The 26,608-nt window shown below is 36.9% G+C and overlaps 2 protein-coding genes and 1 long non-coding RNA gene across 9 annotated transcripts in view; 1 reads left to right on the top strand and 2 right to left on the bottom strand.

Moving 5' to 3' along the window:
• LOC141441554 (venom dipeptidyl peptidase 4-like) overlaps positions 1-26,608 on the bottom strand; it is a 123,252-nt gene that overhangs the window by 46,021 nt on the left and 50,623 nt on the right. The window lies entirely within an intron of this gene.
• LOC141441568 (uncharacterized) lies at positions 356-14,316 on the top strand. Of its 6 annotated transcripts, XM_074106366.1 has the most exons (5): positions 356-517; positions 891-1,093; positions 3,492-3,627; positions 4,295-4,449; positions 13,444-14,316. In XM_074106366.1, exons 3-5 carry the CDS (start codon positions 3,520-3,522, stop codon positions 13,670-13,672), a joined length of 492 nt encoding a protein of 163 aa, XP_073962467.1. In that variant the 5' UTR covers positions 356-517; positions 891-1,093; positions 3,492-3,519; the 3' UTR covers positions 13,673-14,316. The 6 variants fall into 6 exon arrangements, 5 of the variants coding, with proteins under 5 accessions (XP_073962467.1, XP_073962453.1, XP_073962459.1 ...); XR_012452817.1 differs by lacking the exons at positions 356-517; positions 13,444-14,316 and adding an exon at positions 4,819-6,041 and having other exon boundaries at positions 524-1,093; positions 4,295-4,445; XM_074106352.1 differs by lacking the exons at positions 356-517; positions 891-1,093 and having other exon boundaries at positions 2,786-3,627.
• Positions 10,962-12,365, bottom strand: LOC141441660 (uncharacterized). Its single transcript, XR_012452832.1, has 2 exons — positions 11,737-12,365; positions 10,962-11,287 (listed from the first exon to the last, which is right to left on the bottom strand). It is a non-coding gene; the product is annotated as an uncharacterized lncRNA (long non-coding RNA).

A 26,608-nucleotide genomic window follows, 5' to 3' on the forward strand; every position in this document is an offset into this window, starting at 1 on the left:
TTATTATTTATAAATATGTTCAATAAGCTATATATTGTTAAGATTGATAATGAATGGGCATGTAGATATGCATTATCTCTATTGCATGGCATGCCTTATGACCTTTTGTGTAATGACAACACCATGGGTTGTCTACTGGAGTGCTACCACGAAACTCGAAGTTGGAAGTTACGGGCTTCGTTTCGATGATTTGCTACCACGAAGTTACTTCGATTTCGTTTTCGATCCGAAGTTCGTTTCGACTAGTTTCGAGCGGTTTTGTCTACTACGAAACTCAAACTTCGAGATTGGTTACGGATTCGGCCTACCATGAAAAGCAAACTTCGCCAACGATTTTGAGTTTTGACGTAAAGATTTTCGAGTAGAAATGTCAAAATCACACGATAACTAAATTGTTGTCGTTTTGGCTTCGATTCAATGAATGTTGCAGGAAAAGCGACCTTGTGGACGATTTTGTTTGTTTTGATGCGAACTTGTGTGTGACAGTGACAGTGTGATGTGATCCAGCTTTATCAATGTAATTGTGTTTTTATTTAATTTAATACAAATCTTTGGCAGTTTTAACAACATTTTCTTAGTTAAAACAGTTATCTTATTTCTTTTGAGATAAATGAAGTTTCTTTGGCTCGAAAATATATGAGAAATTATTAAAATACTTGTATATACACTTCTAAAGAAAGCTACGCAAGCAGTAAATTTCGTAAATTGTCTAGTAAAACTAGGCAAAACTCTTTTTTTTCTTTGGGCAGTTGTGTAAAGAATAATATATAACTGATAGAAGACTTACGGTCTCAGTAGATATTTACAAGAATGAAATTTTCCACAGCAGTTGCATGTTTGTAGCAGAATTTTTTAATGATTTTTGAAAATTCGTTTCTTTTTTTTATTAGAACTAATGAAACGATTTTATTAATGGAAGAAGCTTTACCTGAATATCCAACTGACCGCCAAAGGCAAATACGCGAAGACCGTGAATGATTTATTTCCAAGACCCTTCTGGCTGACTCAGGAGATGTTTAAGGCCCTCTGTGCGGAGGTGGTACCCTTACTTCCTCCTAGGCTAAATAGCCGTGGAATCGACCCTACCATAAAGGTAAGCCCTTATCCATAGTAATCATACTAATATTATCAGAGCCTAGAATTTTTGTGGCACTTTTGACCTTATTTAGATGAAATACCATAAAGGACATGGAATTCTATGCAGATGGAGTTGCGGGCTGTTGCTGTGGCTAGTATTATAAATACAAAAGAGTGTCTGTCTTTCTGTTACCTCTATGCACACACTTAAACCACTGAACCAATTTAAACAAAATTTGATGTAAAAGTAGTTTGAGTCCTGGGAAAGTGTTGAAGAGCTAACGTAACCTACTTGCACGAAATGGTACCTACTGGCCATTAATAAGCGTTTGCTTTTGAACATCGTCTGTCATCCTTATTCTATTGTATTGATTTTAATATGAACGTAATGTCTTACAAAAAATGTAATGGTTGTATGTAAATAAAACAACAATATTATCTTCCAGATCATTTTAATTTATATCAGGTTATGGGAAACTATTATTATTAGCATATATGTGGACGATATTATAATTGCATGCAAATCTCAAGAAAAAATAGACAACATTAAGAAATTACTTGTTAAGAGATTTGAAATGAGAGACTTGGGTGAAATTAATTACTGTCTTGGAATTACTTTCGAAAGAGATGAAAAGCAAATGATACTGAAACAAAGACAGTATATTGAAACTATATTAGAAAAATTTGGATGCAAGGATTGCAAACCCGCATCTACTCCCATGGATACAGGACTGAAATTAACTAAAGGCACAAGTCCAACAAAGGAAAAGGACATACCCTACCAAAACCTTATAGGATCACTTATGTACTTAGCTGTTGCCACACGTCCTGATATAATGTTTGCAGTAAGTCACCTTAGCCAGTTTAATAACTGCTACACATCTGAACATTTTCAAGCAGCAAAAGAGTTCTACGATATTTACAAGGAACTAAAGACTTAGGTCTGACTTACATAAAAGGAAACATGAAGCTTGAAGGAGCAGCTGATGCTGATTGGGCATCGTGCGCCATTGATCGTCGCTCAGTGACAGGCTACGTATTTACATATGGCGGAACACCAATAAGTTGGGAAGCTAAGAAGCAAAGAACAGTCGCACTTAGTACAGCTGAGGCGGAGTACATGGCTCTAACGGAAGCATCGAAAGAAGCCATATACCAGAAAAACTTGCTGAATGAGCTGAATATAAAAACAGGAATCATTGATATTTATAATGATAACCAAGCCGCCCAAAAGTTGGTCAAGAACCCAACTATAAGCACTAAATCCAAACATATCAGCATCAAGGAGCATTTTATCAGAGATGCTATGAAGGACGGACACATAGATGTCAAATACCGTGCTACAGAAGATATGGAGGCAGATGTCCTCACAAAAGCTTTACCTGCCATGAAGTTTATTAAACTTAGGACTAAGATGAATATAGTCTGATCTGATTTCGTGAGGCGGAGTGTTGAAGAGCTAACGTAACCTACTTGCACGAAATGGTACCTACTGGCCATTAATAAGCGTTTGCTTTTGAACATCGTCTGTCATCCTTATTCTATTGTATTGATTTTAATATGAACGTAATGTCTTACAAAAAATGTAATGGTTGTATGTAAATAAAACAACAATATTATCTTCCAGATCATTTTAATTTATATCAGAAAGGACATAGGATAGTTTTTAATCCATGAAAATTTCATAGCTCCTGCGGGATAGCAATAAGCAAATTCTTTGCAGATCGAGCAGTGGGCACCAGGTAGTATTATATAAATATGGACCACTCACTATTATCTAATAAGCAAGAAAAATGGTTACAAATATAAAAAAAATACAAAGAGAATTATATGTCAGCAGCCTGTACATACCACACAAGACAACAATACTTACTGTAGAAGTTTTATGAAATTAATAAGATTCCCAGCAAAGAGTCATTACATAATCACCGACAAATCTACTGCCCATTCTTCATACATATTCCTAAGGAAGGAGGGTGGTTAGATTTGCCAGCGAGTATATTTCAAAGTGAAATATGGCAAGATGAAATAACAACCTAAAAACCAACTGTTTATTTTTCCAGATTTCTTACAGCTTTGAAGCTTTATGGTAGGGGATATTATCAAGGATGTGTAGGGGGTCCCAATGTCCCACAACGTATTAGTTCAATGAGCTGCTAGTTTAAATATTTTAAAAAAGTTATTCCAAAGTATATATATAAAAGTAAGTATGTAAGTATATTCCAAAGTAGATTTGTGGCCACAACTTCTGGAATGCAAATTAACTGCAGGCTATCTCCATAGTAAATCTTATCACAAGCACATATATACAACATGCAAATGCTACTTATGTATTTACTTTCATAAGTACTTGTTATAGCCTAAATTGAATAAAGATATTTTGACTTTGACTACTTATTCTGTATGTTTTGCAGATTCTACAATAAATTTAATTTGCCCTGGATGTGTGGTGCCATTAATTGCACCCAAATTATTGCAGTTATCGGGCCAACAATGTATGAGGAGATTTTTCAAGAGAAAACATTACTGCTCCCTTTATGTACAATAATGGTAAGTGATATGTAGTTAAGCACTTTTACTCTTTTTTTTTTTAGTAGCCCATATAGTGTCTTTACTCTCATACAATATTTAAAATGATTTTTGTCTTCATGGAATTTGTGTATCATATTGTAGGTGCTAGGCCTTGTCACAAAAAGGTTATTATTTGATATAGCATGTAATTTAATGTCGCTGGGAGATGGTAGGTAGTACAGCAAAGAATTTTGGTAATCTTTGGTAAGTAAATACATAGATTCCAAATTGTATTGGTTATGGAATAAATAACTTTTGAATTTAACTCATTTTCTGAACTACCTATGTGTGTAAGCATAGAAGTCAAAATAATTAAATTCTAACTCATATTGATTTCAAACTTTCCAAATCTGGGCTACAATACACTAATTTAGTGCCTTAGATTAGGATAATACATGATGATAGAGCCAAAAGATAGGTGTAGTGGTTTTTAAGTCTGTTTGTCTGAACCGCTGAACCGATTTAGATGAAATTCTGTACACAGATAGTTTGAGTCCCGGGAAAGGAGATAGGATAGTTTTTATCCTGGAAAATTTCATAGTTTCAGCGGGATAGTGAGAACCGAATTCTAAACGGATGGATTCGCGGGTAACAGGCTAGTATAATATAAAAATTTAAACCACACAAAATTTTCTCTGCTTTTCAGATATGTGATGATATGAACTCAATTTTAAATGTGGACGCGTCATATAGTGGAGCGACGCATGATTCATTTATGTGGCAGAATGGGGAGCTCAGGAACTTCAGGAAGCACTTTGAAAATCTCTGCAGCACACATGAAAGTGCCGCCTTGTTGGGTAGGTATGTGATTGTAAGAGTAATAATTAGAAGCTGTAAAGGAACCCCGGCTAGCCACCAAGCCAGAAGTACGCAAACCTGTGGTACTGAAACGTCGCGTCAGCGTATCTTCGGCTGGCAGCCAGTTTCGAAGTCGATACTTAAGCTTACGATTAAACTTGAGCATGGGACATCCTTCCAACAGGGTTTGGATAAATATAAAAGCATGGGTGGGTTGAATTGAAAGCCACCATAATACTCTTGACCTTTTTATTGCAATATTCAGGATTACACGCGAAAAGTATCGGTTGATTATCCGATATATTAAAAGTTATTGTATTATTAATTATGTTATTAGTGTATGTAATGTTCACCTCGAGATATTTCTTTAAGATCCGTAGTCAACTACTACTACTACTGCTGTGTGTGTTGCCAGTGATGACATACGGATCTGAGACGTGGGCGCTAACGATGGGCCTCATGAGAAAACTCAAAGTCACTCAGAGGGCTATGGAGAGGACTATGCTCGGGGTTTCTCTGCGGGATAGAATTAGAAACGATGATATCCGCAGTAGAACTAAGGACTGATGGCCGATGGTGTCGGAAGGTTCTCGAATGGCGTCCACGGACCGGGAGACGAGCTGTCGGTAGGCCTCCAACAAGATGGAGCGACGACTTGGTTAAGACCGCGGGATCGCGGTGGATGCGGAAAACACAAGACTGGTCTGAGTGGAGAGCCTTGGGGAGGCCTATGTCCAGCAATGGACGTCTTTTCGTCTTTTGATGAGGATGAGTCAACTAGGAACCCTTATAGTTTTACCGTGTCTGTCCGTTTGTCTGTCTGCCTGTCTGTCTGTCTGTCCGCGGGTAAGCTCAGAGACCGTTAGTACTAGAAAGCTGTAATTTGACATGAGTATACATATCAGTCACGCCGACAAAGTGGTACAATAAAAAAGACTAAAAAAAATTTTTTAGAGTACCGACGTAAAGTGGGAGTGATTTTTTTTCTCGACTAACCCTATATTGTGGGGTCTTGTTGGATAGGTCTTTTAAATCCATTGGGGGGTTGCTAAGACAATTTTTCTATTCAGTGGTCTGTTTGCAAAATACTCAACTTTAAAGTGAACATTTTCATTGAAATCGAGTCCCCCGCCCCCTCTAAAATCTAAACTGTTGTGAAAAAATTCAGAATGGTAGTAAATATATCAAAATTTACTAGGAAAATTATAGCGGCTAAGATTGCTTGAGAATTATTAGTAGTTTAAGAGTAAATAGCAGTTTAGGGTTCTGTACTCAACGGGACCCTATTACTGAGACTCCGCTGTCTGTCTGTCCGTCCGTCACAGGGTTCTATCTCTTAAGCCGTAATAGCTAGACACTTGAAAGTTTCACATATTAAGTATGTATTACTGTGGCCGCTATAATCGAGGAAGACATGCACCATCTGTAACTACCAATCTAACCTAAGTTTGACTTTAAAAAAAATGATGTAGTTAAAATTTAAATCGACGCATAGGTAAGTTAAGGTTATGTTTAAGTTTGCATCAGCCCGAAGGGCCAAAACTACACAAAAACTGCAGAGCTCCGTCGACCGACACTGTTACTGTGTCTATTCAAATTAGGAAAAAACTGGCCGCGGCCCGCCCGCGCGGCAGCCGACGCGCCGCGCTGCCGGCTACCATAGACACGTTGAGTGAATTATGGGCGCGGTAAAACAATTTGCAGATGGAGTAGAATACATATTTACCGCCGCCTCTAACGGGATCGCGGAAAATTATGTAAAAACTATTAAGAAAGCCATTAAAAAAAACGTCCAAGAGCGTGTCGGACACGCCCAAAATAGGGTTCCGTAGCCATTACAAAAAAATTAAGTAATATTTTTCTAAGGATTTCGTATTTTGTACGGAATATTCCAAGTTTAGGTATATTTTATACCGTAGGCTGCTATTTACTTTCAAACTACTAATAATTCTCAAGAAAACTTCACCGTTATAGTTTTCCTTGTAAGTTTGATATACTTACTTACTACCATCCTGAATTTTTGAAATTTTTCCACCCACCGGTTTAGATTTTAGAAGGGGGGGACGCTTGATTTTAATGAAAATTTGCACTTTAAAGTTGAATATTTTGCAAACAAATCACTTAATCGATAAATCGTTTTAGCAACCCCCTAATGGTTTTAAAAGCCTATCCAACGATACCCCACACTGCGAGGTTGGATGAGAAAAAAGTCACCCCCACTTTACGTCTATGGGAGGTACACTAAAAAATTATTTTTGAATTTTTTATTGTACCATTTTGCCGGCATAGTTTACATATATATTCGTCCAAAATTACAGCTTTCTAGCATTGATAGTCCCTGAGCAAAGCCGCGGACGGACAGACAGACCGACAGACATGGCGAAACTATAATGGTTCCGTTTTTTCCATTTTGGCTACGGAACGCTAAAAAGCGGTCATTGAGAAAAATGGTGTTCTAAAATAACTTAACACATTATTATTATATTACCGCAGATTTATTATATTTATAACACTGCAATACCGGAGAAAGTTCTTCCGTGCTGCTCATGGGGCGGTTACGGACCCGATGGGAAGTGTTAAGGCCAGATAGGGAAGCTAAGTTCTTTAAAAGCTAACAAAATTATACAGCGGCTAGTGGGGGCACAAATAGGATAGGTACTGATACTGGGGGTAGGAGACATTGGTATCGGAGTTATTGAAAGTGACAAAATTGGCAACCTGAAAAGGTATACAAAAAAGTGTACAATAAATTGCCTTTAAATACAAAAAATATCAAAAATAATACCTTATTTATAGCTAAGTTAAAAACAGACCTTTTACAAAAACTTTATTATTCTAGCACAGACTTTTTAAATGAATAAAAATATAGATATTTTATTTGATTGTTTAGAAATAAATTTGTTGTGATATTATATTAAATTAATACACATTTAGGTAGAAACAAATTATTATCGTGCCATACTTGTGTAATAGAATTAGATTATAATGACATACATAACAATTGTGGCTATACCCTACCAGGGTGCATAATTTCTGTAAGTACTAGTATTTATAATGTTGTATAATCTATGGTCACCTGCGTTTCGTTTATAAAGCAGCGTTCAAATAAATAAATTATTACTTGATCTACCGTCTACAGCAACTGGTTGTTTTACTGCATCCTCCAACTATTTAAATATAAACTCCCAAACCCGCGTCTAATACATGGTGTCAGAGTGCGGAGAAATAGTCTGAAGGGTCAAGAAATATTACAAGTCTGATGAAAAATTGAAGAAGTCAAGAAAGAAAAAATACAGTCAAAATGGGAGAAAAGGTACATAATGTTATTTTAGCTAATAATCTGAAACCTCTATGCTTATCCAAGGATAATGGAGGAAAAGACTGTGCTAATTCTGAAAAATGGAAGCTGTGGAAACAAAAATTCCTAATTTATTTCGAAGCAAATGACATAGAAAAAGTACCAGAGTCAAAACAAATCGCTATATTCCTTAATGCGATAGGCGATGAAGGTCTGCAAATATTTAACTCTTTCAATGTCGAGTCCAAAGATGAAACGTTAACGTCCATTTTGAAAAAATTTGATTTAAAATTTAACGAACATAAAAACGTAACGGTCGAAAGATACAATTTTTTCACCCGTTACCAAGAACAAAATGAGTCATTAGATGAATATGTAACTTATTTAAATAATTTGTCGTCAAGTTGCAAATTCGAAACATTAAAAGAGTCTCTAGTCAAAGATATGTTCATAATTGGCATTAAAGACAGTCAAATAAAAGAAAAACTTCTTCAAAAAGAATTCAAAGACGTCAATGAAGCAGTCGAAGCAGCAAAAACAATCGAATTATCATGCCAGAGATCAAAAAAGCTTGGAAATAAAGAAAATGAGCTTCAAGTACAAGCCATTTCCAAAAGAAGTCATGTTAGTAGAAGCTCAACACCGACGAGACATAAATCAAGACATAATTTCGACAGCCAGCGCAAATATAGAAACAATAGTCAAAGTCAAGAAAGAAGAACCAACAATTTCTTTTCAGGCAATTTCAGGTCAAACAGTAGTTCACGAGGCAATAAAACGGTCTGTAAAAGATGTGGTCAGCAGCATAGAATAAAATGTCCAGCTAAAGGAAAAGTATGTTCCATCTGCAAGAAACTAAACCACTTCGCGGCATATTGTTACTTCAGCGACAAAAACAATAAAAATGTAAGTTCTATAAATACCAGTAATTTGAATTTAAATGAAACTGACATTTTTAATTTAACCGACATTTCTGATAATAATAATTTTTCTAATTATTTTGTAATTAATTCAATAAATAATAATAGCCAAAATAATTGTAATTCATCTAATTGGAAAATAAATATTAATTTCTTTAATCATAAAATTAACTGTCAAATTGACACTGGAGCTGACATCAATGTAATTTCTTTGGAAACATTATATCATTTAGAGAGCATTTGTAGCAGGAAAATTCCTATAAAAAAGACAAAAGATAGAATATTTACATTTTCAGGTCAACTTATAGAAAATGTGGGTAGTGTCGCATTAGCATGTACTTTTGATAACGGTCAAAAGGTGAATATTAATTTTATAGTGGTAAATTGTAAATGTGCTACTATATTAGGTTGGAAGACTTGTGAGGAATGTGGCATCGTGAAAAGAATGTTTAAATTAACGAATACACCAATTATTAACCAGAACCAAAGGTCAGTACAAACAATTATCGAAAATTATTCAGATACTTTCGAAGGGTTAGGATGTTTACCATTCGAAGCGCATTTAGACATGGATAATAGCATCACTCCAAAAGTCTGCCCTGTTCGCCGAATTCCATACGCATTGCACCCAAAATTAAAGTCAGAGCTAGATAGAATGGAAAAATTGCAAGTCATTCAAAAGGTAACTAAACCAACTAATTGGGTTAACGCAATAGTTCCTGTAGAAAAACCAAACGGTCAATTACGCATTTGTTTAGACCCAAGAAATTTAAATAAAGCTATTAAAAGACCTCATTTTCCATATCCTACTTTAGATGATTTACGCTCAAAGGTTGCTGGTGCTGCAATATTTTCAAAATTAGATGCGAATTCAGGCTATTGGATGATTAAACTTGATTCAGAGAGTAGTGACCTATGTACATTCAATACTCAATTTGGTAGGTACAAATTTCTACGTCTACCTTATGGCATAAACTCGAGTGGTGAAATTTTCCATCGAGTCATGACAGATTTATTTGGTGAATTACCTGGTGTTTTAATTTTTGTTGATGATATACTAGTTTATGGCTCAAACCAAGCAGAACACGACGCTAGGCTAGAGAATGTTCTTAAAAAGGCTAGAGAAATTAATTTAAAATTCAATAAGTCAAAATGTAAATTTAATAAGACCGAAGTTTCTTATGTAGGGCATATTTTTAATAAAAATGGTATATCGGCAGATTCTTCAAAAATAGAAGCTATAATGAAAATGCCTAAGCCGGAGAATGTCAAAGATCTCCAACGATTTCTCGGTATGGTAAATTACTTAGGTTCATATATTCCTAATTTGGCACATGAAACAAGTTTACTGAGAGATCTACTTAAAAAACAAAATATTTGGCAGTGGACACTCAACCATGATAAGCAATTTGTAAATTTAAAGAAATTAATTTGTCAGTCACCTGTCTTGGTCCATTATGATGTAAATAAGCCAGTTAGAATGTCAGTAGATGCAAGCCAAAAAGCAGTGGGGGCAGTCATTTTCCATGGGAAAAACCCCATAGCTTATTCATCAAAGTCCTTAACAAAACTCAAGAAAATTACGCGCAAATAGAAAAAGAATTGTATGCAATTGTTTTCGGATGTAAAAAATTCCATCAATATATATATGGCAAAACAATACATGTCGAAACGGATCATCAACCTTTGATCACACTGTTTAAAAAGCCACTTTCAGATGTGCCGGCAAGACTGCAAAGAATGATGATTACGTTGCAATCATACGACCTAATTGTTTCATATACAAAAGGTACTGAAATGTATATCTCAGATACTTTGTCAAGAGCGCCTGTCAGTAATACCGAGGTAGAGAAATTGGATTTGGATGAATTTGAAAACAATATTATTTGTCAGGTCAGGTTGTTGACTTCAAATTTGGCAATAAGTGAGGGTAGGTTACAGCAAATTGTGTCTCATACAAAGTCAGATGAAATCTTACAAAAATTAAAAGAATATCATAAAATAGGATGGCCTAATAGTAAACAACAATGTGATCCTTTAACCCTGCCATATTGGAATATTCGAGATGAAATTCATGTAGTTGATGAAATTGTATTTAAAAACCAATCAGTAATCATTCCAAAGTCAATGCGGTCAGAAATACTACAGCAGTTGCATGAGGGTCATATGGGCATGGAAAAAACTAAAAATTTAGCCCGTGGTATTGTATTTTGGCCTAATATTTATAATGACATAGAAATGAAAATCAGACAATGTGAGACTTGTATGACATACAGTGCTAATAAAACAAAGGAAACTTTATTAACTCATGAACAACCAGTATTGCCATGGCAAAAGGTAGCAACAGATTTATTTGAGTACAATAATAAAAAATATTTGCTAGTTGTTGATTATTATTCTAACTACATTGAAATAGCTCAGTTAAATACAGATAGTCGAAGTCAAACAATAATAACACAATTGAAGTCTATTTTTGCCCGTCATGGAATTCCAGTACAATTGGTAAGCGATGGAGGTCCGCCATACAATTCCAATGAATTTCAAAATTTCATGAAGGACTGGGATGTTGAACACATAATGTCTAGTCCTCATTTGTCAAGGTCGAACGGACTCGCAGAAATTTCTGTGAAAATAATAAAAAACATATTAAAAAAATGTGAACATTCAGGCACAGATATTTATACAGGTTTATTACAGTATAGGACAACAACTAGAGGTAATTTAAAGTCACCATCTGAATTACTCATGTCAAGAAAGTTAAGAACAAAATTACCCATAAAAACTTGTCAGTTAAAACCTAAAATAGTAAAATTTTCTGATCATTTCAAAAATAAGACTGAAATGATAGAAAAAAGTAAGTCTTACTATAATAAAAATGCTAAAATATGTAATGAGTTTCAGCTTAATGATGAAGTATATTTTAAGAAAAACCCCAAAGATCTGACATGGTCTAAAGGTTATATTGTGTCTAAGACTAAATTTCCTAGGTCATATATAGTAAAAAATGAAAATGGTGTAACATACAGAAGAAATTCTCAACATATTAAGTTGTTTAAGTCAAACATGTCAAACCTTAATAGTCACAAGCCATATTCCAATCAGTCAAGCCAAGTAGTTACAAACAAAAAGAACAGATCAAGTTTTACTGACAACTTGAAAGGTCAAAGTTCAAATAAAGATGAAAAATGTATAAAAGAGGATGATACAGTGAAATATTATTACATTCCAGAGTTTATTGTAAATGCTCAAAACCAAGTGTCAAATTATAATAATTATAGTCAAAATAGTTCAAAAACAAACTCCATAAATGAAACATTTATATCAATGGAGTCAAGTCGGTCAAGTGTAAATAGTCCATGTAATAAAAGCAATGTATCACAAAATAAGAACAATGAAAGTAATATGTCAAATATTTCAGATATTGTAAGTCCTATGTCAAGTTTATGTAATGATGGGGATATAATATTGTCTCCATTGTTTGTCGAAATGAATGAGAACAATCAGGATACAGAATTCTTGAATGAAAATCAAATAGTCATGTTTCAGTCAGATAGTCAGTCAGTATCAAGTAACAGTGTTCAAAACTTACCAGAAATGTTAGACATTGCAATTGGTAGCAATACACCTGAAATAAGATACAGTTCTAGAGGTAGATTGCTAAAGAAAACAAACAGATTGGATTTGTGAATAATTTATTATTGTGAAATTACTTTGGACATAACAGATAATTGTAAATAAATTGTATTATATTATTAGGTATTGACATTGTAAAAATTGTATTATGATTATTTATTGTTGTTTGTATAATTTGATTGATAATTAGTTATTTAAAGGCATGTTATTAATTTAGAAATATTGTCAACTGTCAATGAGTCGAAATGTCAAGTGTCAAATTTATTTATTTTTTAAAGAAAGGGCATGTTGTATAATCTATGGTCACCTGCGTTTCGTTTATAAAGCAGCGTTCAAATAAATAAATTATTACTTGATCTACCGTCTACAGCAACTGGTTGTTTTACTGCATCCTCCAACTATTTAAATATAAACTCCCAAACCCGCGTCTAATACATATAAGTCTTATGTTTTTGCCAATTAATGAATACTGAATACTGAGTATCAACAACATTAGGTAGCACGGCTAAATAAATCAGGTGCTAGTGGTAACGAAATACATCGTCATATACTTAGACCAACTAAGACGGAAAACGCGGAATTGTTTAGCTTGTCCGATGGATATGGAGTCTCCGTTGAGTTAAGGGTAAGAGAGAAGGCACCGCCTGCAGAGAGCACTAGTGACTCAACAGTCGGTCAGAGCAGCGCCGGTGAGGCGTGCGAGCGTCGAGGGAGAGGGCGACGAGCGGCGACGACTGTTTCTCCACACCAGTAAAGGGCCACTGTATCCGAAAGATTCGAGTCGTTCGTAATTCGTTATTTACCGCCCTTAAGACACAATGTACTATTATAAAGGCTGTCACCCTCCACCATAAGTGGAGATGAAACGCGTATGGGTGTCCACATAAGGCCGAATGGTCGGAAACGTTTTAATGTTTATTTGGGTACAAAAGGAAAGAATAAGAAGAAAGTTTTTTTGGGTTAATCCATGCAAAATTACAACTTTCTAGCTCTTATAGTCGCTAAGATACTTAAGCCGTGAACGAATGGACGGACAGACAGACACAGGTAAACTATAAGAGCACTGCACGAGATCGGCGTGTCGACGTGAGCACGCCACCTGACATACACGTACGTGTACATAATGTGTCGTTTTATGTCTATCAGGGCGCTGGAGGTGTCTGCTGGGCGCGCGGCAGCTGCTCTGCGAGCCCGAGACGGCGCCGGGCGAGTGTTGGGCTCACGGGCCGAGCCGCTCACGGTCACGGGCAAGGCGCTGCCGACGAGCGACGCCGCGCCCGCAGCCCCCGCCGGCCCCGCCACCGCCGCCGCCGACGCTCTGCAGCGCGCAAGGGAGGACCGTGACCGACTCATACGCGATTTAAAGCGCCGTTAGCCAATGACCGGATGTGTTCATTAAAATTATTGATTGTTTTGATCGATTGATTAATTGTATTCCATACTACCCTTAGCTCTGTCTGCATATCTGTAACCTCTTCACGCTTAAACCACTGAAATGATTTATATGTATATACTATAATATTCCTACTAATAGGTAACAGGCAGACAGAGTTATTTTCACATTAAATGTGAAATATATTATTATACCACGAGCTTTACGGTGAAGGAAAACATCGTGAGGAAACATCCAATCCGCACTGGGCCCGCGTGGGACGTATATAGGCTGGGATGATGATGATGATGATATTATTATACCTAAATGTGAAAGTAACTCTATCTGTTACCTTTTCACGCTTCAACCGCTGAACTGATTAAGACGAAATTCCTTGTTGGGTCTTGGGGTCCCGGGAAAGAACGTAGGATAGTTTTTATCTCGGAAAATTGCATAGTTCCCGCGGAATAGCGATAAACGAATTATACGCGGGCGGGGAGACGACCCTGGCCGGACCACCAGGATGTCACTACCAGATTATTGTATTGTCACGCAATCTACATAAGTATTCCAAAATTCAAGTCAATCTACAGACAGACAAGAGTTATTTTCACATTAAATGTGAAATATATTATTTTACCTAAATGTGAAAGTAACTCTGTCTGTCTGTTACCTTTTCACGCTTCAACCGCTGAACTGATTTAGACGAAATTCCTTGTTGGGTCTTGGCGTCCCGGGAAAGAACATAGGATAGTTTTTATCTCGGAAAATTGCATAGTTCCCACGGAATAGCGATAAACGAATTATACGCGGGCGGGGAGACGACCCTGGCCGGACCACCAGGATGTCACTACCATGTTATTGTGTATTGTCACGCAATCTACATAAGTATTCCAAAATTCAAGTCAATCTACAGACAGACAAGAGTTATTTTCACATTAAATGTGAAATATATTATTTTACCTAAATGTGAAAGTAACTCTGTCTGTCTGTTACCTTTTCACGCTTCAACCGCTGAACTGATTTAGACGAAATTCCTTGTTGGGTCTTGGCGTCCCGGGAAAGAACATAGGATAGTTTTTATCTCGGAAAATTGCATAGTTCCCACGGAATAGCGATAAACGAATTATACGCGGGCGGGGAGACGACCCTGGCCGGACCACCAGGATGTCACTACCAGATTATTGTATTGTCACGCAATTTACATAAGTATTCCAAATTTCAAGTCAATCTACAGACAGACAGAGTTATTTTCACATTAAATGTGAAATATATTATTATACCTAAATGTGAAAGTAACTGTCTGTCTGTTACCTTTTCACGCTTTAACCGCTGAACTGATTTAGACGAAATTCCTTGTTGGGTCTTGGCGTCCCGGGAAAGAACATAGGATAGTTTTATCCCGCAAAAGTGCATAGTTCCCGCGGAATACCGATAAACGAATTCTACGTGGGCGGGGAGACGATCCTGGCCGGACCACCAGGATGTCACTTCCCGATTATTGTATTGTCACGCAATTTACATAAGTATTCCAAATTTCAAGTCAATCCGGATACAACAATAATCTGGCAATCTGACAATACAATAATCTGGTAGTGACATCCTGGTGTTCCGGCCAGGATCGTCTCCCCGCCCGCGTACAATTCGTTTATCGCTATCCCGCGGGAACTACTGGAAGTTGGTCAAATTTAACTTGCAAGATTTGACTACAGACAACAGGACAGGTGAAACTAAATAAAAGCTTGTAAAAAATTTGCCATAACTCAAGACAAAATATCTTTCATTGCATGTGCTAACTATTAATAATAAATCAAAAAAATGTTCTATAATATTAAAGTATATATCAATATCTACAAAAAACTTAGAAATATCTAATGTCCAACCATTGTAATTATAATTATGTCCATATAACTACTTCTTAAAAGTTGATAGAAATGCCCCAATATCAGACCATGTTATTAATAGATACCTCTGTATTAATCCTTAGCCAAATAAATCATTTCATATTCAAGAGTGTTTCAATACCTATAGATTACTTTTTGAATTATTCAAATTGGAGATTCCATTCAAAAGATGGTATGAATTTAAAGATATCTACCAACGCAGACTCGGTAAGCCAACAATTAGCACCTCCATTTGCTTGGTGGAAGCTGATGACTCTAGAATGTGCTATGCCACATAAAAGATGTGTAGTAAAATAAACTCATTACCAAAGAGCCGAATTTTCATGGCATCTTTTGGTTCTGTCATAGTGACTTCTCACTTATCGTTTTCTGATATACATATCAATCGATACACAACACAGGTAGGTACCTACTAAAGAAGATTAAAAGTACACCTATAAACAATAGGCCAATAGGCAGCCTTAAGTTAAAGAGCAATCTCTTCCAATTAACTCTTGAGCAATTGAAAATGTGAAATAGACATATGCAATGAATAATGAATGGATAACAATTTCTAATTTAGGTTCAGTTTTTTTTCCAATTTTATGTTGAAATTCTTCTGTTGTAATGTTAACAACTGTTCCATTAATGTCTCTATAAAGGAATAGATGTTTTTTTTTTTTTCATATTTTCCAGTTTTAAACTACTTCTTTTACAGCCAAATATCAATTTGTATTTGTATGCAGAAAAAGAATGCAACTGAACTACATAACATGATACAAGTAAGTTTAAAACAATCTAATTTAAACTAATATATCAACATCATTTAGGTAGAGTCAATAAGTGAGAAATCACTATGACAGGTCAAAAAATGCCATGAAAAATTCCGCTCTCTGCTCATTACCATCAATAAAGTACCTACCTAAGCAAAGGCAATGATACAGCCGACCATGTATAATAATAAATTTACTAATATACCAACCAACATAGGTCAAAAATATCCAAGTTGAAGTGGCAATGGGCGGCTCACATCACTCAGAAGAACAGATAGCCGCTGGGGGAGAAAAGTTCTCGAGTGGCAATCATAAACCGCAAGACAAGTGTTGGCAGCCTCCCACTAGGTTGACTGAGGAGATTGTGAGAATTGCAGGCTAGAGTGAATAGGCTGTTACTGAACCAGTACACAGATACCTTGGGCGACATCTGTACCTAACATCAGGTGAGATAGCGGTCAATCACGGTCAGTTGTATGGAAAAAAAACTGTGGATTGTGGCGAGTTGTGATTTATATTCTGGCGTTCTAGAGGGAGGCCTTTGTTCAGCAGTGGAAGTCTTCTGGCTGATGATGATGATGATCACACCAATTAACCAAGTCCGAAAGTAACCTAAGCTTATGTTATGAGTAAACATTCATATTTTTCATACAAATATCTGCCCCGCCTGGGTATCGACCTCAAACTTCGTATAAATAATCGCCATATATAAAACATATTTAAGAGAAATCTCATATCAACTCATTACATCTAACAATACTCGTCGCACACGATTCATTACTTGTTATTATATATGGACAAAAATTACTTAATTCTCTTGCTAAAAAGTTTTCAAAACTTCCTCAGAAAACTACGCAGTTTGACATTTGGTTTGCTAGCTTGACGTTTGTTTATATCATTTAGGTATGACGAATGTGTGAGAACACGAAAAGCACAAAATTTTCTTGAAATCAGCATAAAAACTTGCTTTAAACCATATCCTGATCAAGCAGAATATTGGAAATGTATAATTTGAATTATTTATTGGAATTTTAGGTCCTTTTTCAGTTAATAATCCATTTACCGGTGTTTTACCGGTTTATAAATGAAATTGTGAAACGCGCTTTATTAATCCATTCGTTCTTTCCATTTTTTTCCATTCACGAAGCCTCCCGAAGATCAACTCGAAAGTAGTCTATGGTTTCGACACAAACGACACGTAAACGAAGTTACTTCGTGGTAGCACTCACAGACGAACTTCGTTCAACTTTCGTTGCGGGCGAAGTTTCCAACTTCGAGTTTCGTGGTAGCACTCCGGGCTTTAAATACCGTTAAAAAGTGGTAACGTTACCAACTGTCAAACCGAATTTAACGTTAAATTATAATTAACGTTAAACGATTTACCGTTACTTATACAACTTTTTACCGGTAAAAAAAATGGTAACGTTATCAGCTATTCATTAAATTAACGTTAATTCAAAAGTATCGTTAAATCATTTTAACGGTATTTATATTACTATTTACCGGTAAGCTTGGGTAACGCTAAATTTTAGATTATCCTCATTTATCGAGCGAGTATGCACGCGCTAAATTGGCAACACTCGGTGGCATAGCAAAAATTACCGATAGTGTTACTTCGGTATCGTTATAATAATGTGAATTGGGTAACGTTAACAAGCCCTACAATATAAAGTAAATTTACCGGTAAAAATAACGGTAATTAGGTAACGTTAAATAATGTTAAGTTATCAATTAACGTTAAATTTTAATACCGGTACTAGGTATTTTTAAAATTTTTACCGTTATTTAACGTTACTTATAGTGTGAATTTGGTAACGTTAACAAGCCCTGCTACGAACCTCGCAACTCGAACTTCGTATCGTACCGTCCCTCTCGCTCTCGTATTAAATAGTATAAGTGTCAGAGGGAACACACGACACGACCTTCGAGTTTAGAGTTACCGGTATTAAAATTTAACGTTAATTGATAACTTAACATTATTTAACGTTACCTAATTACCGTTATTTTTACCGGTAAATTTACTTTACATTGTAGGGCTTGTTATTGTTAACGTTACCCAATTCACATTATTATAACGATACCGAAGTAATACTATCGGTAATTTTTGCTATGCTACCGAGTGTTGCCAATTTAGCGCGTGCATACTCGCTCGATAAATGAGGATAATCTAAAATTTAACGTTACCCAAGCTTACCGGTAAATAGTAATATAAATACCGTTAAAATTATTTAACGATACTTTTGAATTAACGTTAATTTAATGAATAGCTGATAACGTTACCATTTTTTTACCGGTAAAAAGTTGTTTAAGTAACGGTAAATCGTTTACGTTAATTTTCATTTAACGTTAAATCGGTTTGACAGTTGGTAACGTTACCTCTTTTTAACGGTATTTAAATCCCTGTTTCGTAGTAGCCCTGCTGACACTTGACGTTTCGACACGTGCTCGTGATCATGGAACGAAATAGCGAGCGAGCTTCTCTAAAATCACGGCACGCGGAACAAAACCCGAATTTAATTCATAAAATTAGTAATGACCGCCATAGTCTGACTAAAATATAGAATTACTAGCTTTTGCCCGCGGCTTCTCCCGCGTGGAATTCGGTTATCGCGCGCTGTTCCCTCGGGAACTGCATTTTTCCGGGATTAAAAGTATCTAACGGTTTTTATTAAGTCGTGTCTTGTGGTCGTGTCGGTTCAGTCGGTTTTGTTTTTGGAGTCTTTTTCTATGGCACAAAGTAACTTAACACTAAACACTAACTAAATGCTTTTATTTTATGAGAAGCAGAAATCAATAAGTCCAATAACATCAAAAAGAGTACTACCTAGAGAGACAGTTCCAATTAGTTAAGTACTTTTAACCAAAGCGTTTTTCTAAGGAAGGGACCTATAAACAAACAGTAAGTATTTACAGTGGCTGCTGACTGCTATTGTTTAGGGTCATCAGTAGGTAAACTTGTAAAAAAAAACAAGTCCGCAACTCTGTTCTTCAACCCCAAATAGTTGTGAGATACATGTAATACCAAGTCGGTTGATTTATTCAGTCCGTACTGTCTGCTAGAAGTGCCTTAGAGTTTTGATGATCGGTCAGTCAGTCAGTGATGAGTGACAAAATTAAGAAACTTATATGACTAGCTATAATTCTTAAACTAGTGGCTGAAATTGAAGGAAATTTCAATACATATCGTGTTTATACAATGCCTGCTTGGTTACTAAAAATTCAGGCTTCTAGTATCCACAACAAATTTATGGGGGGGTCGAAAATGGCCTGCTTCGAGAAAAGGATGTCGGCCATGCCGCTTGTTTCCTTGGCTTGGTGGCCGTACCGTTCCTACCGTGCCCCCAGATATTATTGTTATTAATTAATTTGCTCACACTGATGATCTTTTGTGAATTGTTTAAAGAGATTTTTTCTGAGAGTACAAGTTAGGTACTTAATAATTATCTGAGAGTATAAGTTAATGATTATCTATCTATTATAAAGTTTATTATTATCTACCTATCCTATAATTTATCCAAAATCAGTGATTTATTGCTGGCATTATTGTAAATACAACTTATTAAACTACCAAGGTCAATCAAGATATATACTCAGCAGCACAAAATTTGGCCCTCTACATACTTTATAAACATACTTAAAATTACTTATGACTGTATACATTTGAGGGCCAAATTTTTTGCTGCTCAGTATATTGAAATATCTGTAGCAATTAATATGACTGAAGCACATGACTTCAACAAGTTTTTTTTTATATTTAACTTGCAACGTTCTCGTATGTTGGACCTATGTATGTGCGGATCAAATCTTGCAACCGAAGTTTGACCCAACGCCGGTGTTCAGATTGACTTAAAAATTAGGCATACTTATGTAAGTCCGGTGACAATACATGAATCTGGTAGTGAAATTCTGGTGGTCCGAACAGGATCGTCTCCAGGGGCTGGAACTCTTCAACAGTTAATGGCATGACTTGAAATTTGGTATGCCAATGTAGTTTGGATGATAGTGCAAGGTACAGTCAATAAAAATGTACAATTAGCAAGAAAAGCTTGTATTAAAAATAAATAATAATACAAAAATAAATAAATAAATGAATATTATGGGACACTTGACACCAATTGACCTAGTCCCAAACTAAGCAAAGCTTACTATGGATACTAGGCAACGGATAAACATACTTATAAACATAAATACATATTAAACATCCAAGACCCGAGAACAAACATTCATATTATTCATACAAACATCTGCTCCGGCCGGGGATCGAACCCGGGACCTCAAGCTTCATAGTCAGATTCTCTAACCACTTGGCCATTCGCTTGTCTAAGTGACATTTTCAACTAAAACTTATTGCTAAAAAAGTTTTGAGATGCAATGTTATAACAATACTTAAGTTAGTTATTTTAGTCAGTACCAAGTACCTACTGAGGGGTGTCCAGTCCATAGAAATCCTGCATGGCGTTAGGGCTAGCACTATGTTCAATTAGGATTACTATAGTATAGTATACTCGTAGACGCCTGATGTTGATGATTACGCGATGGCCAAGTCACTTGTGTGTATTAAAAACAATTTGGCTTACTCTTTATTTGAGAACTATAACATGTATTTTTCCACGGTTTTAAAATAAGCTGCAAGTTGATGGAAATCGAGTTCTATGGACATCCTTCAGCACCTACTGACTAAAAATAACCGACTTGGTATATAACATTGCATCTCAAAACTTTTAGCAATGTATGGCGGGATGACTTGGACGCATATCAAATAGAGTGGCAGCCTGCTCCGAGCATGCTCTCGATAGGGACGAGCGGCGGAAAGAGGGGGAGGCCTTTGCCCAGCTGTGGGACTCTTTAACAGGCTATTATAATAAAAAAATGAGCCAACATGCACCATAATCGTTGCGAGATTTAAATATTTAGCACTTGTACTACTAACCCTTAGTCTAGAAGAATTAATGTACCTATGTCTACTAACAAAACTATAGATTAGATTTAATCTGCAATAAATAAATATTATTATATAAGAACTGCGTTGCGCTAACTAATAATAATACCTAATGTAACACCTTCCACAAATATGTACATGACTTTACAATGAAATAAATAAATATACCTAAACTTGGAATATTCCGTAAAAAATACGAAATCCTTAGAAAAATATTACTTATTTTTTTTCGTAATGGCTACGGAACCCTATTTCCGGCGTGTCCGACACGCTCTTGGCCGTTTTTTTTTTTGAATATTTTTGATGGGATCTCATCACTTTTTGTAGGCAGTTTTGCAACTTTGGCCGTGTCGATATCTTATAGGTACTCGATCATTTTATGCGGTACACTAAAAGTTGGGAGTTGTGACAGTTATAAGGCAATTCCTTCGTGGCTCATCTCACATTAGCATACATTGCAAATACTATTTTAGGCAAGTGGATCACTGATGTCTCCTGGGTCGCGGGACAATAGCAACATTAAGAAGCTGATTGACCCACTTCCCAAGCAGCACGACAGGCTGTATAGAAGCTGTATTTTAGTTTCATTGTATTCCACAGGCTATATAGTGAGGCTGTACAAGGGCTGTATAAGCGCTTATACAACCTCTATAAGTAAAAATTGGGCCCCTTGTTAAACAGCCTTATGCGTTATTATAGCTGTATAGTTGCTGTATAGCTAAAAAATAGGCTGTACTATAGCTGTATAAGAGCTGTAGTATGATGTTGAAGAAAACCATAGGCATATAGTTATTCTCTTATAAGTTTCTTAAAAAGATAATAGTCTTCATTGGTTTTTTATGAGAATTACAATGTGAAATTTATGAAAACAACCGCTTATTCTTTTTAGTTATGATAATGGTGGGCCGCCAATTTACTGTGAAGTTATAAGTCAAGAATAAATGTTGGACTTTAGGTAGTGATAATTGTAGATTCAACGTGCCGATTTTTTTTTACTGGGAAATAGTGCATAGTTTTGTGAAAAATATTCACGCGCCCGCGAAATACTGAAGAATTCACGAGGAATATTACCAAAACAAGTAAGTAAGTTTATGGTTTTGAGGTTTAGAATCATAAGATTGTTAAATAATACTGTACAACAGGTATCACTTATGATTTATTTATCTGAAAATCATAACTATAACTTCAGCTATACTCAAAATAATGTAAGAAGTCATATTTTCTTTAATTGTTATTTGTTCGAAAATGGCGACAGATTTATACAGCGTAAAAGATATCTGGAGAGTATTATAGATTCCGTGTTTTACTACGCACTTTCTGGATTCCATTACACAGCTTTTACCCTTTAATAGCCGTTATAATATAATATTTTTATTATATAGGCTGTACATCAGTTTTCAGCAAATAAATTATACAGCCTTACAGTAATACAGATTAAAGCTGTATTACAGAATTCATTTATTATTATAGTTCTATAAAATCATATTTGACAGAAGTTATGAAACTATTACACTGACAAGAGTGTACAGTTACGCATTAATAATAAGCTTAAGAAAGTAGTTTTAATATACCATTATACAGAAACAAGTATAAAGTGATACCATTTTATAACTTATAGCTGTAGTAAGTAAGTGATCACATGCAAAATACAGCCTCTATGCAGCTTAAAGGATAACATTAGATTGAAGTGTCAAAAAATGCATAGCGTTTTAAAGTGAAGTTCAAATATTGTGTTTTAAAGCTTTAAGTTTACACGGAGTATTTAATAAAAACTTAGTACAGCTTTAGCTGTATAATAACGGTTTAATCATTTTTATAAGTAAATAATCTTTTCTTGACACCTTTATGGATCACCAGTAGAACTCTAAGTTCTAATAGTGCTGTATATTTGATGTCGGCAACGCTTGCGTGCTGCTTGGGTTATAACTTAACAAGTTAATTTTAACTCTTAATACTAGGTAATTAAGACTCAACCTATATAATACATAAGTTCAATAAAGTTATTGCTGTGTAACTTTGTACACAATCGCATGTATTTGGGTCAATCAACTTTTTTTTAGTGTAAGTTTGTTGCCATGGTAACGTCTCCTGAGTTACGGGTAGAATAACAAACACTAAAAAGCTGATTGACCCATTTGTATGGGATTACAAGCTTACTTATGCAGCTTTTGTAACTTTGAAACGCAACTGAAATTGCAACGTTTTGAAATTTTCTATGCCTGTATAATAGGCTGAATAAAAATTAATTAAGTATATTTAAAATTTGGTCTTTGGTTTTGGTCTGCTAGAAGTGCCTTAGAATTATGATGACCGTAAGTCAGTGAGTATGTCAGTGACAAAACTGAAGAATTTTGACATGTAATAGTTCTTAAACTGGGTACGAGTACATGTTTAAATCGAATGTTATCGATAATATATGCGCGCTGCCGTGCCGTGCCCCTAAATAATCTGTACCCTTAGTGTAAGTTTTCGGTTACAAAATACGTCTCGATCGCGAACGCTTTAAAATCTCAATTTGTATGGAAACACGAACAACACAAACGTTCCGCTAGAGGCGCTGTTTGTGTTTTCATACAAATTAGATTTTAACGCGAACGAGAGTTGTGCAATCACGGTTTGTGTATGGGATGTAATAAGACTGAAGACCTTATTCACTTTCTTGTGGAATGTGATCAGAATGAGGAGATGAGTCAGGTATCTGGATGGTATGGGCTTGTTCAATGGAGGTGTAAATGTAATTCTCAGTCGACCGCTTTCAGAAGAAGCGACGCGAATTTACAGATTTATTGGACGGGCCTTTGCATCCAGAGACGTGGTTTCAGTGCAAGGGAGTGTAATATCTGTCTGTAGTGTGGTATATATCTGAGGCTGACATGGTCACATTTGGTTTACTAAAGCCACGTTGAAAAAAAAGAGTAAAAAAATAAATAACGCGAACGCTATCGAGACGTATTTCGTAACCGAAAACTTACACTTAGGGTACTGCATCGACATCCCGGTCGTGGAATCGTCTCCGCAGGAAGGAACTCGTAGTTGGCACAGACGCGAATCTGGATGATTAATATGATTATTTTCAGATGGAGGGAGCCGCTACGGAGTCCAAAAGCTGGTGATAACCACGCGCGGGCTCGGGCTGGCCGCGTGCGACCTGTGCTACGTGGCCGCGAGCGCCGGCGTCGCGCCCCCGTCTACGCCATGTATCGCGTCTTCTCGGAGTGGCCGAGGCCAAGCTGAATGCATGCTCGAAGCACTTGAAGGGCCTATGCGCGCCGTGCAATATGAGTACAAAGTGACGCCGGACATGCTCGACGCACCGCTGAGCGTCCCCATCCTGCCGGCGCTGATCAAGCACATCATCGACGCTATCGACGTCATAACCGTCGGCGGGACGACGTACTGCCTTTCGCCGCGGCGCAGCAGCGGTACGCCGCGGGCGAGATGGACCCGCACCCCGGGAATCTCTTGCTCAGCAACTTGCGCGAGACGGTGGTGACCCTGTCTTTCCGGAGACGTCGTCTGGCAACGACATTGGTTCAAAACGCACTGTCCGATACCGGGCCGCCGTCTGGACGAGGACGATCTCCTGAAGAACGCGGACGAGATTATTCCCGAAGGGTACGACTGGAAGAAGGATTTAGAGGGTGACATGTGGCCGGTGCACATGTTTCTGATTTCGATGCAGCAAAAGTATCCGTCGATGGCGGCCGGGCCCCTGTCGCCCACAGGCGCGCGCGTGAGCCTGGCGGCGCTCATCTCGAACGAGATGGAACACTTGCACGCTCCGCCGCGCCGCGCCGGGAGCCGCTGCCGGAGTACTGCGGGAGGTGCCACCCGCGGGGCACCAACGGGGAGCCCTACTACAAGGTCGCAGACGCAGAGATGCGGAAGTGGAAGCCGTGTTGGGACAGGTGGCGCTGCTGGGGAGGAGCCCGCGTGCGTGTTGGACGAGCCGCCCGAGCTGCTGCAGGCTTACGAGGTGCGGCGCGGCGCGCAGACCAGGTCAAACCGCGTCATCGGCAGCTACTCGATAGCCCTGATGAGAGTCAATCAGGCCATGCTGTGTCCCCCGGCCCGCGGGGGTGGAGGGGGCAGGAGGCCATGAAGGACCCGGAACCGGAACTTGTAAACGTGCGATCTGACCGAAGCATGTACGGGATATAGATCCTCGACTGGATGGCAAACAAGCAAGTGGGTCTCCTGATGGTAAGAAAAGCATCATTTATTTAAACTTAAGCTAAAGAACCTATATTAATATAATGACCCGGATAACTCACGTCTTAAATCGAGTTTAGCTCGACATGTTTCAAACATGTCGAGCTAAACTCGATTTTAAGACGTAAGTTATCCGGTCGCTTGTCACGGTCAGCTAGGCACTACAGCGCCAGTAGATGACGTTAGGTGTCAAATTCCACGTATTTTATTTTTTTTTGGAATGAAATCGTGGATATTTTTATAAAATAATGTACATACCGCCAATAGCGTGAAATTTGTGATATATCGTACCAAGTTTCAGATGTATTTTAATTTAGAAAATACTTTCACTTGATCGCTGCAGTTTCGACTGCGATATTTTCGCACATGCTTGTAATTTGTTGTAAACAGAAGTCTTTGTTAATTTGCTCTCATGATCAAAGAGCAGATTGGCCTAGTTGCATAAGGCTAGAGTTTACCCTATCCTCAGCTTAGGAAGTTTGGGTTCAAACCGTTGTAGGAATTAACTTTTTTTGTTTTTTTTTTATTGTTCTCAGTTAATGATGTAATATTTTTGAAATGTGTAGCTAAAATTTATAAGACCTAATTTAGGCACAAACATTTTTTAAAAAAAATTTTAGGTAAATCTGAATATGCACAGCACAACTATGAGACTTATAATTCCTCACATCCACTCAAGGGTGCTTGTAGATCCCTTCGAGGATAAGTTCGCCTTTACAAATGCGAGGAAACCGAATCACGTTACAGAGTGGAACCCAAGTGGAACCTTTTCATATTCAATTGCGCTGTGATTCTTTGGCAAGTGTATGGAAGTCAACATGACATTAGTAGCACATAGGTTCCACCTGGTACGTGACTCAGTTTCCTTAACGTAACTCAACGATTGTTTATTTTTTTTATTTACAATACACTTTACATACTATGAGAAAATTAGTCATAATCATTATCCCTATACATTATACATACCTACATACAGAGGCATCCTCTCACAATGAGGCATGGCGTTATTTTCACGCAGGCAGTGTGAATTGAAATATAGCACACACCATTAATTATATAGCAGGTAGTACGTTTCTTCATGATATTAATTGGTGGGTAGTAATCGAAGGCTCTATTGAACAACAAATAAAAA

The sequence above is a fragment of the Choristoneura fumiferana genome, chromosome 2 (genome assembly GCF_025370935.1).
Source record: "Choristoneura fumiferana chromosome 2, NRCan_CFum_1, whole genome shotgun sequence".
NCBI classification, from domain to species: Eukaryota; Metazoa; Arthropoda; class Insecta; order Lepidoptera; family Tortricidae; genus Choristoneura; species Choristoneura fumiferana.

What these genes read in the sequence shown, in the direction of transcription:
- LOC141441568 (XM_074106344.1), top strand. Translation starts at nt 7,748, where the DNA reads ATGGGAGAAAAGGTACATAATGTTATTTTAGCTAATAATCTGAAACCT. An exon ending in ATTATTAACCAGAACCAAAG is followed by an intron (nt 9,154 to 13,443) that starts GTCAGTACAAAC and finishes TATGTCTATCAG; the next exon opens with GGCGCTGGAGGTGTCTGCTG.